The 14204-nt window shown below is 44.1% G+C and overlaps 1 protein-coding gene across 1 annotated transcript in view; it reads right to left on the bottom strand.

Moving 5' to 3' along the window:
- The window catches only part of FBN1 (fibrillin 1), a 146399-nt gene extending 133906 nt beyond the window's left edge, over positions 1-12493 (bottom strand). The window contains 1 exon segment of the mRNA XM_032699840.1: positions 12312-12493. Coding sequence (XP_032555731.1) covers positions 12312-12478 — 167 coding nt within the window. The 5' untranslated portion in view covers positions 12479-12493.
- Positions 12494-14204: the final 1711 nt, after the last annotated feature.

Below are 14204 nucleotides of genomic sequence, written 5' to 3'. Positions count from 1 at the left end.
CCGTGAAGTCAGAGACCCTGAGAGCCTTGAAGCTGTCCACAGGGTAAGCTAAGCCATACACCCAAGAGGCTCCAACTCGGATGCAGCCTGCTCAGCTTTGAAAAAAAAAAAAATTTAAAAAGGCATCAAACTGTACTTCCATGGAACAATTTGAGCCCGACAAGTGCATTTTCCAGTGGAACACTTTTTCGTCAGAAAGCTGCTGCTTAGCTTATAAAAGAAACCTATATTAAAGTCTGAATGCCACTCTTTTGAGATGGAGGGATTTGTGCACATTTGTAAAATGTCTTTGAAAATAATTAATTTTGAAGGTTATATTCATTGATATTTATGAGGTGATCAGACACTATAGCAATAAATCCCCATAAATAAATAAAGTATTCAAGGTAATAACAATTTACCTCATGTAAAGTCATGGAAACCATCAATCAAATTGTCAAGGCTCTATCGTGGTACTTACTTTAAACAGTTACCCACTGTTGTGTTAAATAGAGCATATTTTCCTGCTGATACTATAAGCTATAAATACTAAAGAAGTATTTTATATTCTTACAAAACCGGTTTTCTGAACAGCACTACAAACTGAGTTCTGTTATAAAACCTGATTTGGATGGTAAAATAAGCAAAAATGCATCTATTCACCCTCAAACCACCTATAGCACCTTCCTTTTACTCCAAAGCCCAGAGGAGGGAGAGAACATCTCAGAACAAAGCTGTTCCCTCTGCAATTTAAAAAAAGACAAGTCTTTCACTTCATTTTAGAGTCACTTAATTAACTTGTAAAGTATAAAAGGATTTCTGTAATAGTACAGTGCTGAGACAGGATGGTTGATGCCCAGAGTTTCATCAAAGATGTCCAAAGTAAACAAGAAACTATGTCTTTGATTAATGATACACAAGTACAAATTCAGTAGCAAAGTGAGTTGAGCAATTATCAAAAGACATTAGTCATCAACTAGAAAAATCTTAGAACAGCAGAGAGAAAAATGTTCATCTGGAAACTGTGATAACTAACACTTGAGAGTGATAGGTTTGCATAGATATTGGCGGCATGTGTGTGCACCAAATTAGAAGATATTCTTCAGAAACAACCACAGGGACCCTACACCCCCATTACAAAGTAAAGCCTTGTCTGTCCTATCCCTACTTGTGGGGATGGAGCCTGGGCAGAACTGCAGCATCAGCGACTTCAGAGGGACACCCATGGTCCTGCCCCAGGTCAGCACTGTGGGGCAGCACAGCTGCCTGTCACACCTTCTCAAATAAAAGGTCTCTTTTCTCCATGGGGCAACACCGACCTCATCTCACAGAAAGGACCAACCGGGTCTGTCCCTCCCTTGCTACTCCTGCTTCCAATGCCCTGTGTCAGCAAGGATGCCTGGCTGCCCAGCTCTCCCAAACTGCACACCATTACCCAGGCACTGGGGGTGGATTTGTGGAGCAGGCACACAAACATAAAATGATGGGAAGCAAATCATGCTACGTTCGGCAGAGCCGTCTTATCAGATGTACTGAGGCAGCGAGGGTACGTGACAGCCAGAGAGGGGAGGGAGGTGTTCAAAAGCCATGTGTGAAGCTGGCAGCAGAGAACACCCCTGGCTCAGGAATGGTGGGGGCACCTCTGGCATTGTGACTGTCCCCTCCAGGGTCGCAGCAGAGACACAGTCAGGGCCCCGTGCTGCAGCCTGCCAGGGGGGCCTGCTAATTCTGCACATCCCCATTCTGCCCTGCCTGTGACCCCTCAAGGAAATTACAGCCCTCTCCCGAAGAAAGCGTTGCCCATCTGCAGCTCCCATGGGAGGAAGAGTTTCTGGCACTGCTGTGAGCGAAGCTTCAGGCTGAAATTTTGTCAGTAGCACTGCCATGCACCGGCCAATGCTGGCGTAATCCAGGCTGAATCAAACCCAAAGCACAGGTCTCAAATAAATTAGACAGAGACCAGACAGAGTGCGCAGAGAGCAGCTGAGTGAGTAAGAGAGACAGCTGATCACCAGCTAGAGCTGAGCTGAGATGCAGGGATAGTGGGAATGGTTTCTAATCATTCCCTCAATGTACTTTTCCTCTCCCTAGAAAAACACACAGCTATTCTTTCTTGCAAGAAAACGTTTCATGAACAACACCTATTAATTATTTTGCTGCAGTGGCTACCATATGTTTAACATAATGTAGGGACCCAGTCTTCTGGCAGAAGAGATGCAATTTAAAGCAACATCATCAGCCAACGATTATTTTTAGAGAAGCCTTTGCCTGTTTTTCTTCTTACATGGGTAACTCTGGTACCTGCTAAAACTGTACACAGAACTATTTGCTGATTTTCCACATAAAATAGGAGTGATGCTTCCATGTCTGCACTGGGAGTTAAAAAGAATGACAAACTGCACCAGAAAAAATGGGGGGCTTGTCTTAGAAATGTGGTTGTCTAAGTCTGAGGATAACCAAAGTATTAAGAAATAGTAGCTAAGGCTCCAGAATGTGAAGTGGAATCCTTTATTAGTAGCTTTCAAGAGACACAAAATCAGATGTAAATACCTTTTGTTGTAAAACAGCTTAGGTACCTACCTGAACTTCTCAGTGTTTCAGAGTAAATACTAAATACATGGAGTGACTGAGCTCTGCTGACTCCACTGGAGCTTTACTCAGCTTTCCCACGTAACCAAGAACTTCCATCACCAGAGACACTCCAAACTTTAGTAGACACAGCCATGAGCAACCTGATTTAAGTTCACCCCGCTGTAAGCGAGGGTTGGACCACATGGCCTTCAAGATCCCTCCTCACCTAAATGCCAGAAGTCAGGTACTTCATGCACAAATTAGAGGTCAATATCTAAAGCATCTCCTTCAGCTGCGCTGGTGCCTGCCCCCTCCTCCAAGGAGCAGCAGAGCTGCAAGCAAAGCAGAAGCAGGAAGGGAAGATCTGGTTCCTAATGGGATGCAGCAGCCAACAGCTACAGCATGTGATGGGCAGCTGTCCCAAGCCACCTGCAGCCCTGACACACATCACTCTGCACCAAGAGCCCAGGGAAGAAGCCTGGTTGTGCTTTGAACTCACTGCTTTCAGTGAGTACATCCACAAACTGAGAAACTTAACTGTGGATGGGTTAGAACTAAAATCACAGACACACATCTGCATTTAACATGCATAGGCCCCATTTCCAGGCACCCCAAATAGTTTAAACAGGGATTGCTTTTCTGTTATTTAGCTAAATATTATAAAAATGGGATGTTTTTTATCACTGTGCCCTTTTTCTTCATGCAGTGATTAAGAGAACTCTTGGAGCCATCTATTTCAATCATATAAAAGGAAAATCTAGGAAACAATGCTAGATTCTGGAACAAACACAAAATTTAGCTTCTGTTATCCTTTCAAGAATAAGCACGCATTTTTAAGCAAAATGTATTTTTTACATACAAAGGATTGCATCTGACGTACTCATTTTTGCACTGCAATAAGCGAGCCTGTGCCATGCAGAGAGCCTAATATGATAACTATTTCTCACTCTCACAGTAAGGATACTGCTGTCCCAGAATCCTAGCTCAGTCCAACTGAAAAAATAACACGCTAAGCAGCTCTACGGGTATCTTTGGCTCCAGCCTATGTGCAAGTCAAGAGTTCAAAATGACATGCAAGTTTCCTGCAGCAACACTGAACACTTTTCTAACCCCAACCTCCATCACACACTGTGACAGCTAAATACAGCAATCCAACAACAGCATTTGACATTAAGTGAATTCTTCCGCACTTGCTCTGGAAATCTGACCATGTCTTTTGCAGGGACACGCTCATCTAACCTGACAGCCAGGCATTGTTCTCATTCATAGCCAGGGACAGACGCGTTTCTGGCATGTATTCCTTCATTGTTCCACTTGAGAATGTCAACGGGTCCAGTTCAAAACCCAATCTACATGGCTGGGTAAGACACATAAAGTACAAGTATGCCACCACAAGAAACTATCTGCTGGGCCAGACAAGTACAGAGGGAAAGCAGGAGAGATCCGCCAGGTACTTTCTTAAAACAAACAAATAAACACACACACACACACAAAAAAAAAAAAAGTATTTTCAGAGGACAAGACATTATAGCCTTTTCTACCCTGGTAGCACTAAACAGCATCCCATGGGAAATGGATGTAACTGTGGGCAAGGACAATGCTTAGCTCCTTAGCTCTCCAGATGTCACTTCCAACAGAGCAACAGGGAAAGACCACTTCCCATCTCCAGCTCTACTTCCCACACTCACCATGTAGATGCTAATGGCTAGCAATAGAGGCAAACCTCTAACAATTTCCCAAGGGAAAACACAGAGGAGAGCTCAGGATTTCTGCCAGTCTGCACTGTGCACCAAGAAGAGCAGCAGCACAACTGGCCAGCCAAAGCCAGGGCTAACCAGCCCCTTGTTGAGGATGTGGGATGTGCTGGTGCCACCCACCATTCCCACCATCAAGAAAACACAATCCTTTAGGGAGCCTCATAAACCTGACCCTTCCATCAGTACTTGTCAGTGAACGAACGCCCTGAGGTGCTAAGCAATGCTATTAACTTGTGTGTTAAGTGCTCTCCCTTAGGCTACTGGAAGATTTATTTTAGGTAATATATCAGTGTTTCTCCTCCTCCCTTGACTACACACTGTAACCTACCCTCTGCCTTTCTCCTTGCTGGGACAGTGATTCCACGTTTTCAAAAGGTCCGTTACCTGCATCTCTGCCATAAGGAAACAGGAAAACCCTGTTGATACTGACCCCTCTCTTTTAGTTCACCTTTGTCCCTAGCAGACACTGGTAATTTACTCTGTATACAAGGAAGAGAAAAAGATGGAAAATTAGTGGGAAAAAAACAAAGAAGGAGAAAAGAGACAGGAAATAATGTTCCTGAAAGGAAACAAATTTTAGTTTGAAACCTCAGCTGAACATCACTGGATATTCTGATGTCCTCCAGCAAAACATGAGAGAGAGGGAAGCTTGAAAAAGAGGATGAAAATGATTAAAACTGTAGACAAAAGAACTGTGGCTTTCATTTGGTATTTCTGAGGCTTTAATGGTCATGAATCATTTCATAAAATGAGAAGTAGAAAGGAAAACAACAGATTCTCCAGCAAGTCAACATTAAAAATATTCTTCTAGATAAAAGCTAGAACTCCTGCATACTTCAGTGAAGATCTATAAGCAAAACCAGAAGGTAGAGGTTTTAATTTGACAGGCTACATTTTACATCCCAGTGTACCTTCCAAAGAAGAGCCCAACTTTACTGAACTGTCACAAAAAAGCAAATTATTCTCCTCATGCCTCTATCTGCACACCAATCTTAGCATGAATGAGGCTGTTCAGTAGGTCTGAAATCCTAAAATAAGCAAACAAAACTAAGTGGGAAAGTCAGAGTGGATGAGAAAACAACCAAAGGAGACATTCACAATACAAGATCAAAAAGCTACAAATATCTTTTCCAGCACAGTGCAATGGTTAATCAGAAACACTCCAGGCCACAATTGTTCCATTCTACAAAAATATTTACTGAGTCTGAGGAGTAAGACCAAAGTGACAGACATGCATCTCTATCCTCTTCATCTGTAGGGTTCAGCAGGCAGATGAAGAAAAGCAATGAGATGGAAGACAATCTTATTGCTAATAATTCATTTCTTACTATCTCTATATTCACATTCAAAGATCTCAAGCTCCTAAAGTCTTGTTTAAGTAGAGATGGCCTCCTATGATCCGATATCTACTATATTTCTACAAAGAGGAAGTTTTCCTGGTGATCCACGTAGCTAAATATTTGAGATCTTTCATTTTGGGTAGCACTATTCCAATAATCACAGTTGCTTGAGTCCATGAACATATTTAAAGTGAACCCTGTCAAAACTTGTATTGAAGTTCACATACTAAACATTCAAGTTTGTAGGATGGAAGATGAATGACAAAGACTGTCCTAAGTGAGCAGCACTGCTGAGAAACACACCACAGGAAAGGAAAACAAGCTTACAGGAAAACAGAAGCTGCAATTTTATCCGATAAGGCTGACTGTAAATGAAGTTGACAGCTGGACTGTCCCTGCCAAACCGTAACCCAGTGATCCTCCCATTGCTCCCAAATACACTGAGAGCAGCCCTGTGCTTACTCCAAGTCTGCATCCTGAAGCCCAGCATAGGTTCTGACACCACTGTGTGAAGTTGCACATAGAGTAGAAGCTCTCCCAGTTAACATGGCAAACAGATCCACATGTGACTGGATCTGGTCAACAACTTATGGAACCACCACTGAACGCAAAATGTATCTTGTGCTTGCTGACGACAAGGGAGAAGTCTACTTTTATAACTCTTCAGGAGGCTCTTGATTGAGGAAAATGCATCTGAGTTTAGCCAGAGGTTTCTTATGACCCCTCCAAACAATTCTCTCAGGAAACTTGCACTGCAAACTGCAAATTACTGCATCCCGCTCCAACCAGACACACTCTCTGCAGGTGCTGTTCTGTTTTTCACCCCAACCCTTTATGCCTCCAGTTTCTAAAGACAGTACACCACCTGTCCTCATCAATGTACAACTAAACACCAACAAACTGAGATCAGAAAGTCTCCAGAAAGACACCACCACACATAAGATTATAAAACCGCATAACAAATCCACAAAAGAAAATTATTACCTGGAGCACAAAGAAAGACACAAAGTACAATCCATGACATCTCTTGTTTTCTGAGTACGAGCTGTAGGATAATCTGTTTCTAACCTGCCAAGCAATTAAGTCATAGCCACGATCAGCCTTACACAGGACCCCTCAGGTGATAGGACAGCACTGCACCTTCCTTTGCTGGGACACAAAGTAACAAAACTGATGTGAAATTCTCCACTCGCTCTGTACATGAAGTACAAACCCATCACAGCTGTGACTGGTCCAGCAGCATCTGGGTCAGTGTATCAGGCCAGCCTGATACAGCCAAGAGCTGTGCAGACAAAAATAGATAAATAAACAAATAAGAAAGAAGGGAAGAAAGGAAAAGAATTATATCCAATCTTGCCCTCCTGATCTTCAACACTGGCAAAGTGGTGCATGGTCACAGCAAACCTGCTTCTTCTCAGACTCCCAGGTCAATTTTACAATATTTCCAAAACACTCATGTTGCATACAGCGCATCATGAATGCTGCTACACTGTTTATTGTAGCCTTTTTCCTCCATTTGCTCTATTTGTGACCTTCTATCATCAAATGGCAATAAAGTATTTCTTTAATGTATTTTAGGAGAGACACATGGCACTTCAAAACCATTTGTGTCCAGCTACAATACAAAATGAGAAAAGATGACATTGGGGAAGACTGGCTAAGCTGTTGGTAACAATCACATGTGCCTCAGAGGCTCACCAGCGAAAGAGAGACTACAACAGTATACTCATCAAGAGTTTTAACCATTGGATGGTTTTTCCCTGTCATGCCCCAAATCAATTAAGTCCTAATTCTGCACTACAAACTACACAGGCCCAGAAGTCTATCCCCATAAGTGATAAACCAGAATTGGGATTAAGGCTGTGCCTTTTAAAGAGATGGTGTCCAAATGACAGGATTTAAAAATCTAAATGGAGAGTACAAGGACCACAAAGCCCTGAAGATTATTTACCTTCTACAGTTTTACTTCAGGCCAAAGAACAACATGGAACTAGAACAAGAATGACAGTATGTATGTATTAGTATGTAATCCAAACCTATTGTGGCAGCCAGGGGAAGACATCTATGGGATCAGAACTGAAAATAATGTGTTACTCCCTCTTTAAATATTAGCCCTTCATCAAGCATTAATGACAACTTTTGCCAGCCACAGAATACGTTCTGTGCTGGCTTCTTGCTTGGTTATTTGTTTTCCCTACTCCTCATCCATCCCTCCTACTCCCCAGAGAAAGTTACACCTGTATCAAATCATACCGTAGTGAAAGAAAGGAAACGTACATGGGACACAGTGCCAAGATCCATGAACTCATTTCACTCCAGAACTAGAATTCCAAGGACCATACAATAACAAAAAACCAGCACCACAAGCATTGGCAGAGGTGCAGAGAGGTGCAGAATCTTAACACTACGTGTAACTGCCAAGGACTTCAGGTTTTATACTGGGATGTGCTGGCGCAGAAGTTTTTCACCCTCCATATAAGCTTTACCCTGTGAGGCACAGAGGACTGGAGGGAGGCCAGCTGTGCCACCTGGGAGCCAAGGGAGTGCTCCAGCACATCAGGTATTACAGCAACCCCCATCTCTTTTTAATTAAGTTTTATATTTCCAAGTATTCAGGCTGCCTCCTGCTTGCAGAGTGCCACGGACAAGGTGTGGCACCAGCAGCTGCCCAGAGGTGTGCGGGCCACAAGTGGCAAGAAAAATATTTGAGGTTTTTTCAGTATAAACAAATATTTACCAGTACAGAAAGTCTGCTTTCCTTCAGCAAGCTTTTAGTGGTAATTATTGGTTTAAAACAAAAACCAGAAGCCTTAATTATATAGCTGAACACTAGAATTATGTTATAGATTTGTAAGATTTATTCTGTTTCAAGGAGTACCGATGCATAAAAAGGGTCAAATCTGACTAGCTTTACTCAAGTAAGCATATCAGTAAACCTGTGGTCTTCACTTGAGATAACCAAAAGAAATTGGTCCCAAAAAACTCAATCCCCTGTGGAATAGCTTTAATCCAAGACTCATATGAATCACTGTGGAGCCAACTATTCTGTTCTGCAATATTCACTATCATTTCAACTTACTAAAAACAAAGAAATTAAATCATTCTTGCACAAATACATTTAATTAGTCTCTTAATTAGAAACATGTCACGATTGAGCTATCTTGAAGAAATTTTAGTTCTTTCAAAACTTCTGCTATTTGTTAGACAAATCATTGCTTTCTTTGGCCGTTATACTGAGAAGAGACTGATAAACATGACAAACATTGCTTAAAATATTAAGAACTGACTGATACTCATTAGTGTTTGAAGTCATTGTCTGGCATCATCAGAAAATGGGAAATCCTAATTAATTCTAAGATCTTTAAGCACATACTTCTTGAACTGAGACAACTACCAATTAAACCACCAGTACATTATTTTTTACTTTATATTCAAATGACTAAAACACATAGAAATAGTTGTCTTCAAGTATACACTGTTTAGAAAGAACTTCCCATTGGTGGCCAGTTTTGTAGGATTTATTTCTTACAGAAGTTTGACACCACATTCTTAGGTGTTTAAGGGGTAGCATGTGTTTAATGGCGTGATGCCTTATAATTCAGTACAGTAACATCTGTGATAAAGTTCTGGAGATCCAGAGGATAAGTGTCTCAGTAGCAGCTTATTATTTTAACTTGCTGAATCACAATGGATTCCAGCAACATTTCCATGAATGGAGAATCTAGTTATATTTTTTCATAATTTCTGCTTTTATTCTGATTGCTTTCTAATCACTTAGAGGTATCAGGCACCAGCACATAAATATACATTGCCTTAGGCCAAACACAGATGGCATTACAGGATTTCACCTCTAATGCCTTCATAGCTGGATCAATTTAAACTGCATGAACAGCAAGCTTAAAATCTTAAAATGAGCACGTAAGAGGTATTTCCAAATAATTTACAATAATTAAAATTAAAGTATACTTCTAGAATCACGTTATACATTCGGACAGCTCACTGGCATAAACAATGAGGCAAAGGTCACACGGAGGAAAGCAAACATCTCCTGCAATCAACAGCTTGCAGTAAAAAATGTTAAGTTGGAAAAGTCACAAGAATTGAAACAGATCTTTGGCTTCTTCATTTTAACGTACAAGACCAGTATTTACACACAGACTAACCTCAGTACTTTCAAATGCTAAAAGATTTCCAACAGTCATTATAATCAAACACACAAAAAGCCTAAATGTAAAGGATTTTCTCTAAAAATGTATCCCTGTGCTCCTTACAATCAGAACAAGAGTCTATTGCAAGAGGAAAAAAGTCTTAGTCAACTACAATAACAAGAAAATAAAGTTTCCCAGCATCTGTTATGACTTGTATTACAACTATCAGATTCCCAAATGTATTTGTGATGATGAACAAGTTAAAAAAATAGTATGTCTTCTTGCAAAATCATATTTTTAGTGTTTTAGTCCTCCAATTACAATGAATAATGTATATACAGTTCCTGTACATTCAAAATATGTTTTCCATCTGTCCTTCCAAAGAATTCATTCCAACCTTGTCTGTTAAAATGACAATTCTTTTTATTCACATTGTACAGTACAGTACCACACCTAAGAAAGTGCTCACAACTTCTAAACTGGAAATATCCAGCAGGATTCACCCAACAATGATCAAAATGACTGTCCTCCAAACAATCTGGGAACTCTACACTCAGCTTCAAGTTGGGGTTACATAGAAGGTCTAAAAAGAAATCAAACTAATAATTTGGTTTGTCTCTACTGTATCTCAGATCATCTGGTAAATTATTACATCCTTGTTAAGAATCTGCTTCCGAGGGGCACTCCAGGTTTGTAATATTCCAAATAATTGACCAAGATAGAGAATACCTAATATGGATGTTGCCATTATCTCCAGATTTGCAGATACCTAAGTAGATATATAACTCATAGATAATACACAATAAAAGGAAGAATTATTGCAAAGTAATATGGACACAAAATATGGAAGGCTTCTGTTAAACACAAGAATCAACTCATAAGATTACTTACCCTAATCCATTTTAAATTCCAAAAATAATTAACACTTGAAATATCATCCCTTGATGCACTATTACTACTATCTAAACAGCATAGTTTAGAGTAACAGTTACATACACCAAAGAAATCTTATCCTCAGCTAATGTGCCTCTGACTTCCACCAAGTCAGCACGGTGTGTTAGCTGGCACACTCTTTGCCACTGGGCAGAAAATGGTGTTTATTAGTTTGATATTAACTCAAAGTTCTATAACAAGAAAGTTTATTAAGACTCCCTAAAGAATAAAGGTGCTTTCTGATAAATCTTTTTCCTTATCATCTTTTATTGCTTGCAATGAGTCCCTCAAACTTTACTATACACCCTTCTCACGTCCTAGTTTTTGTCACATCTACTTTGGATCTCCTTTGTCCAACTATTTCTTGTCTGTGACAAGGTATAAGGAAATGAAATAAGAGATTCTGATTCTACAAAATCAGATCCATGAAATACAGTGCTGACAGCTTGCATCCATTTTTGCAGCATATGGACCTACAAACATAAACCTTTTCCAATCAGGCCAACATAAAAAAGCCAAGATTGTAAATCCAAATATAGGTAAAAAGTACTATAGAAGTATGAGGAAGTTAAAGCATGTTCATCAAGGCCTCTAACAATAAAGTTGTAACAGCTCCTTTTTGAGGAAATGATGAAAAGAAAGAAAATAGTTTGCATCCCTTACAGAAGCATAACTATTTTAATACAATTTTTGCTACATTTGTCCTCTGCCTGACAACAAAAAAATCTAGCTATGGGCTGAAAAGGCACATTGGAACATCTTAAAAAGAAAACCTCTCTTTTATTCCTATAGTACAAGCTTTTCACCTTTACAGTGAACTAGATTTTCAACTGCAAATGCACACAGTGCCTTTCGGCTGACTTCAAAACTATTTTTGCATTGGAAAGGTGTTCCACTAGAATTGGGAAAAGTTTGCCTGACACAGATGCACCCTTTAGAAAAACCACTCTGCTAAGCATGTACCACAATGTTTCACAAGAAATCAAACTCCTGTATATTTGGGCTCATTCACATGAGTACTAGAGAGCTGGACAGTCCAGCTGAGAGCAAGAGAAGATGCCCATCACCAAAGGTTCAAGGTGGAGATGAGAGAGGACAGATAATGGAAAGGGCATGCTGTGGGCTCCGGGCCTCATTGCTATGCTGCTTTATGTGAAGCAGAAGTACGGGATGCAGGAGGAATGCACAAGCCCGCAGTGTGCCTTTATCCAAGGCCTTCCTAGAAGATAAATCAGGAACCTCCGCGCTGCTGCGGCTCAACCTCACGGAGCATCGCCCACCCAGAAGTGAAGCAAGGCTGCAACACGCAGGGGATCCAGCACCCTGCCCCCAGGGGAGTCCGGGAGAGTGGCGGGGCTCCGTGCCCTGGCACTACCCTGCGATGCTGCAGGCGGTGTCCGGCGCCCCCCAGCCCAAAGTGCTCCTCGGCATGGGCAGCCCCACGGGGTGTGGGGGAGTTCTGCCACCCCCGCCAGCTCCCACCGTGAATATCCATACCCACTGGATATAGACACACACACACACACACATACGCAGGCAGATGTGCCCGGCCCGAGGAGGGGCCGGCTCGGCCCCGCACCTACCCTTTGAGTGCGTCGTGCCCGCCGCCGTGCCCTCGCCTCTTGGCCCGGCTGGACCGGCTCTCCTTGGCGCTCACCCCCTCGCCGTGCCCGGCGGCGGCGGCGCCCGCCTGGGACGCCCAGAGCACGGCAACTCCCAGGGCGATCCCCAGCAGCCGCCCCCGCCACATCGCGTCCCCCGAGCCCCCGGGCTGCGAGCGGCCGCCGCCTCCTCTGCGCCGCCGAAGTCCGCCGGTCCCCGTCGCCCTGCCTCCGACCAGCCTCTCCAAGGCGAGCTGCGAGGGGAGGAATGAGGAGAAGGAGGGAGTTAGGCACCGAGGAAAAGGAGCCGCGGCCGCCCCGCGCTCCCCGCCGCCTGCCCCCGAGCGGTCCCGGCGCTATCCCGCCCGCGGGAGGCGGCGGCCGCGGGGGATGGCGAGGGGCTGCCCGGGGCCGCGCGGGCTCTGCTGCCCCTCCAGCAGCATCCGCGGGGGCTCCCGCACCGCCCGCCGCCGCCGCTCCCGAAGCCGCTCCGGGGCTGGAAGTGCGCCCCGGGCATGAACCCTCCCAGGTCCCCGCGCCGGGCAGCGCTGGAGCCGCAGCGGCCGCGGTGCCGCGGGCAGGACCCGCGCCCAGCCCGCCCGCCCCGGGAGAAGCCGCTGCGAGGGGCGCGCACCCGCTGGAGCCGCCGCCGCCGGCTGCCGTTCCCGTTGCTGTTCCAGCTGCGGCCGCTGCACCCACCGCTACTCCAGCTGCGGCTCCAGCTGCCCCCTCCCTCCTCCTCCTCCTTTTTCCCCTCCTCTCTCCCCCCCTCTCCTCTTCAAGTATCGCCCGCCCAACACTTTCTCGCGAGAGAGAGGGGAATAAAAATGTCCCCCCACCCCCGAGCCGCCACCCCGGGGGCTCCCGGCGGTGCCGGGGCAGTCCCCGGCTCGCCCCGTGGCGGGTCACCTGCGGTCGGCGGGATGCTCGGCCCCGGGAGGCGCCCCGGGAGCCGCAGGGAGAGCGGGGTCCTGCCCGGGAGGACGGGGCGCTGCCGCCTCCCTCCCTTCCCTCCGCTGCGGAGGCAGCGCTGCCAGCTCGGGTTACCCCGCGGGTCCCCGGCTCACTCGGCGGCAGAAGCATCAGAGCCTGGGGGAGCCGGAATGCTGAGCCCCCAAGCGTGTAAGGCAGCACCGGGGGAAACTGAAGGAAGTGGACGCCTATGCCTCCGTCTAAAGGCATATATATATATATATGCGCTTATATCTCTCTATACCTATCTGCTAGAGGTGCAGCATTTTACATCTATAGCTTGTGAAAAAAACCGTGAAAGTATCTGTTTCCCTTATAAGGAAGAACAGCAAGGACGTTCCTTTACCTTAAAGGCTGCTGCAAAGTGAATAATGCACTTTCTAGTAACGGGCATGGCACAGACACCGAGGCACCGAGCTCTTCTGCACATACTCCTAAATCTCTACAGCCACCTCCAGAACAAATGCCTGCCTCATCCTTGTCGAGGAAAGGAAAAGAAGCCCTGCAGGTTTTATTTATGCTTCTGGGTTGATTTAGAAATCCTGAAGAGCAAACCACTATCACCCCCTGAAAGGCAGAAAGTTTTCATACCAAAATAATTGGGGGGGGGCAGGGGGAGACACACACAGTACAACACATTAATAGTCAGAGTTCAAGCCCAGATTCTATATGCTCCTGTCAAGTAGCTCTGTACCAGGATTATTCCATTTCAACATACACAGAAAATACAAAACAAAAAAAGCAAACTGATTAGACTGAAAGTAAATGATACTTATGCATAGTGCTGCTCCTCACATAGAAATATTTTGGCAGAAATGTTGGATTTCCCAGTTTGCAAGTGTTTTCATTTTTTGTTAGTTTCAGGCAGGTACTGATAGTGAGTGGTTCTGTATTATTGAACTG

The sequence above is a fragment of the Chiroxiphia lanceolata genome, chromosome 12 (genome assembly GCF_009829145.1).
Source record: "Chiroxiphia lanceolata isolate bChiLan1 chromosome 12, bChiLan1.pri, whole genome shotgun sequence".
Lineage (NCBI taxonomy): Eukaryota > Metazoa > Chordata > Aves > Passeriformes > Pipridae > Chiroxiphia > Chiroxiphia lanceolata.
This window is presented reverse-complemented; position numbering and strand designations above follow the sequence as displayed.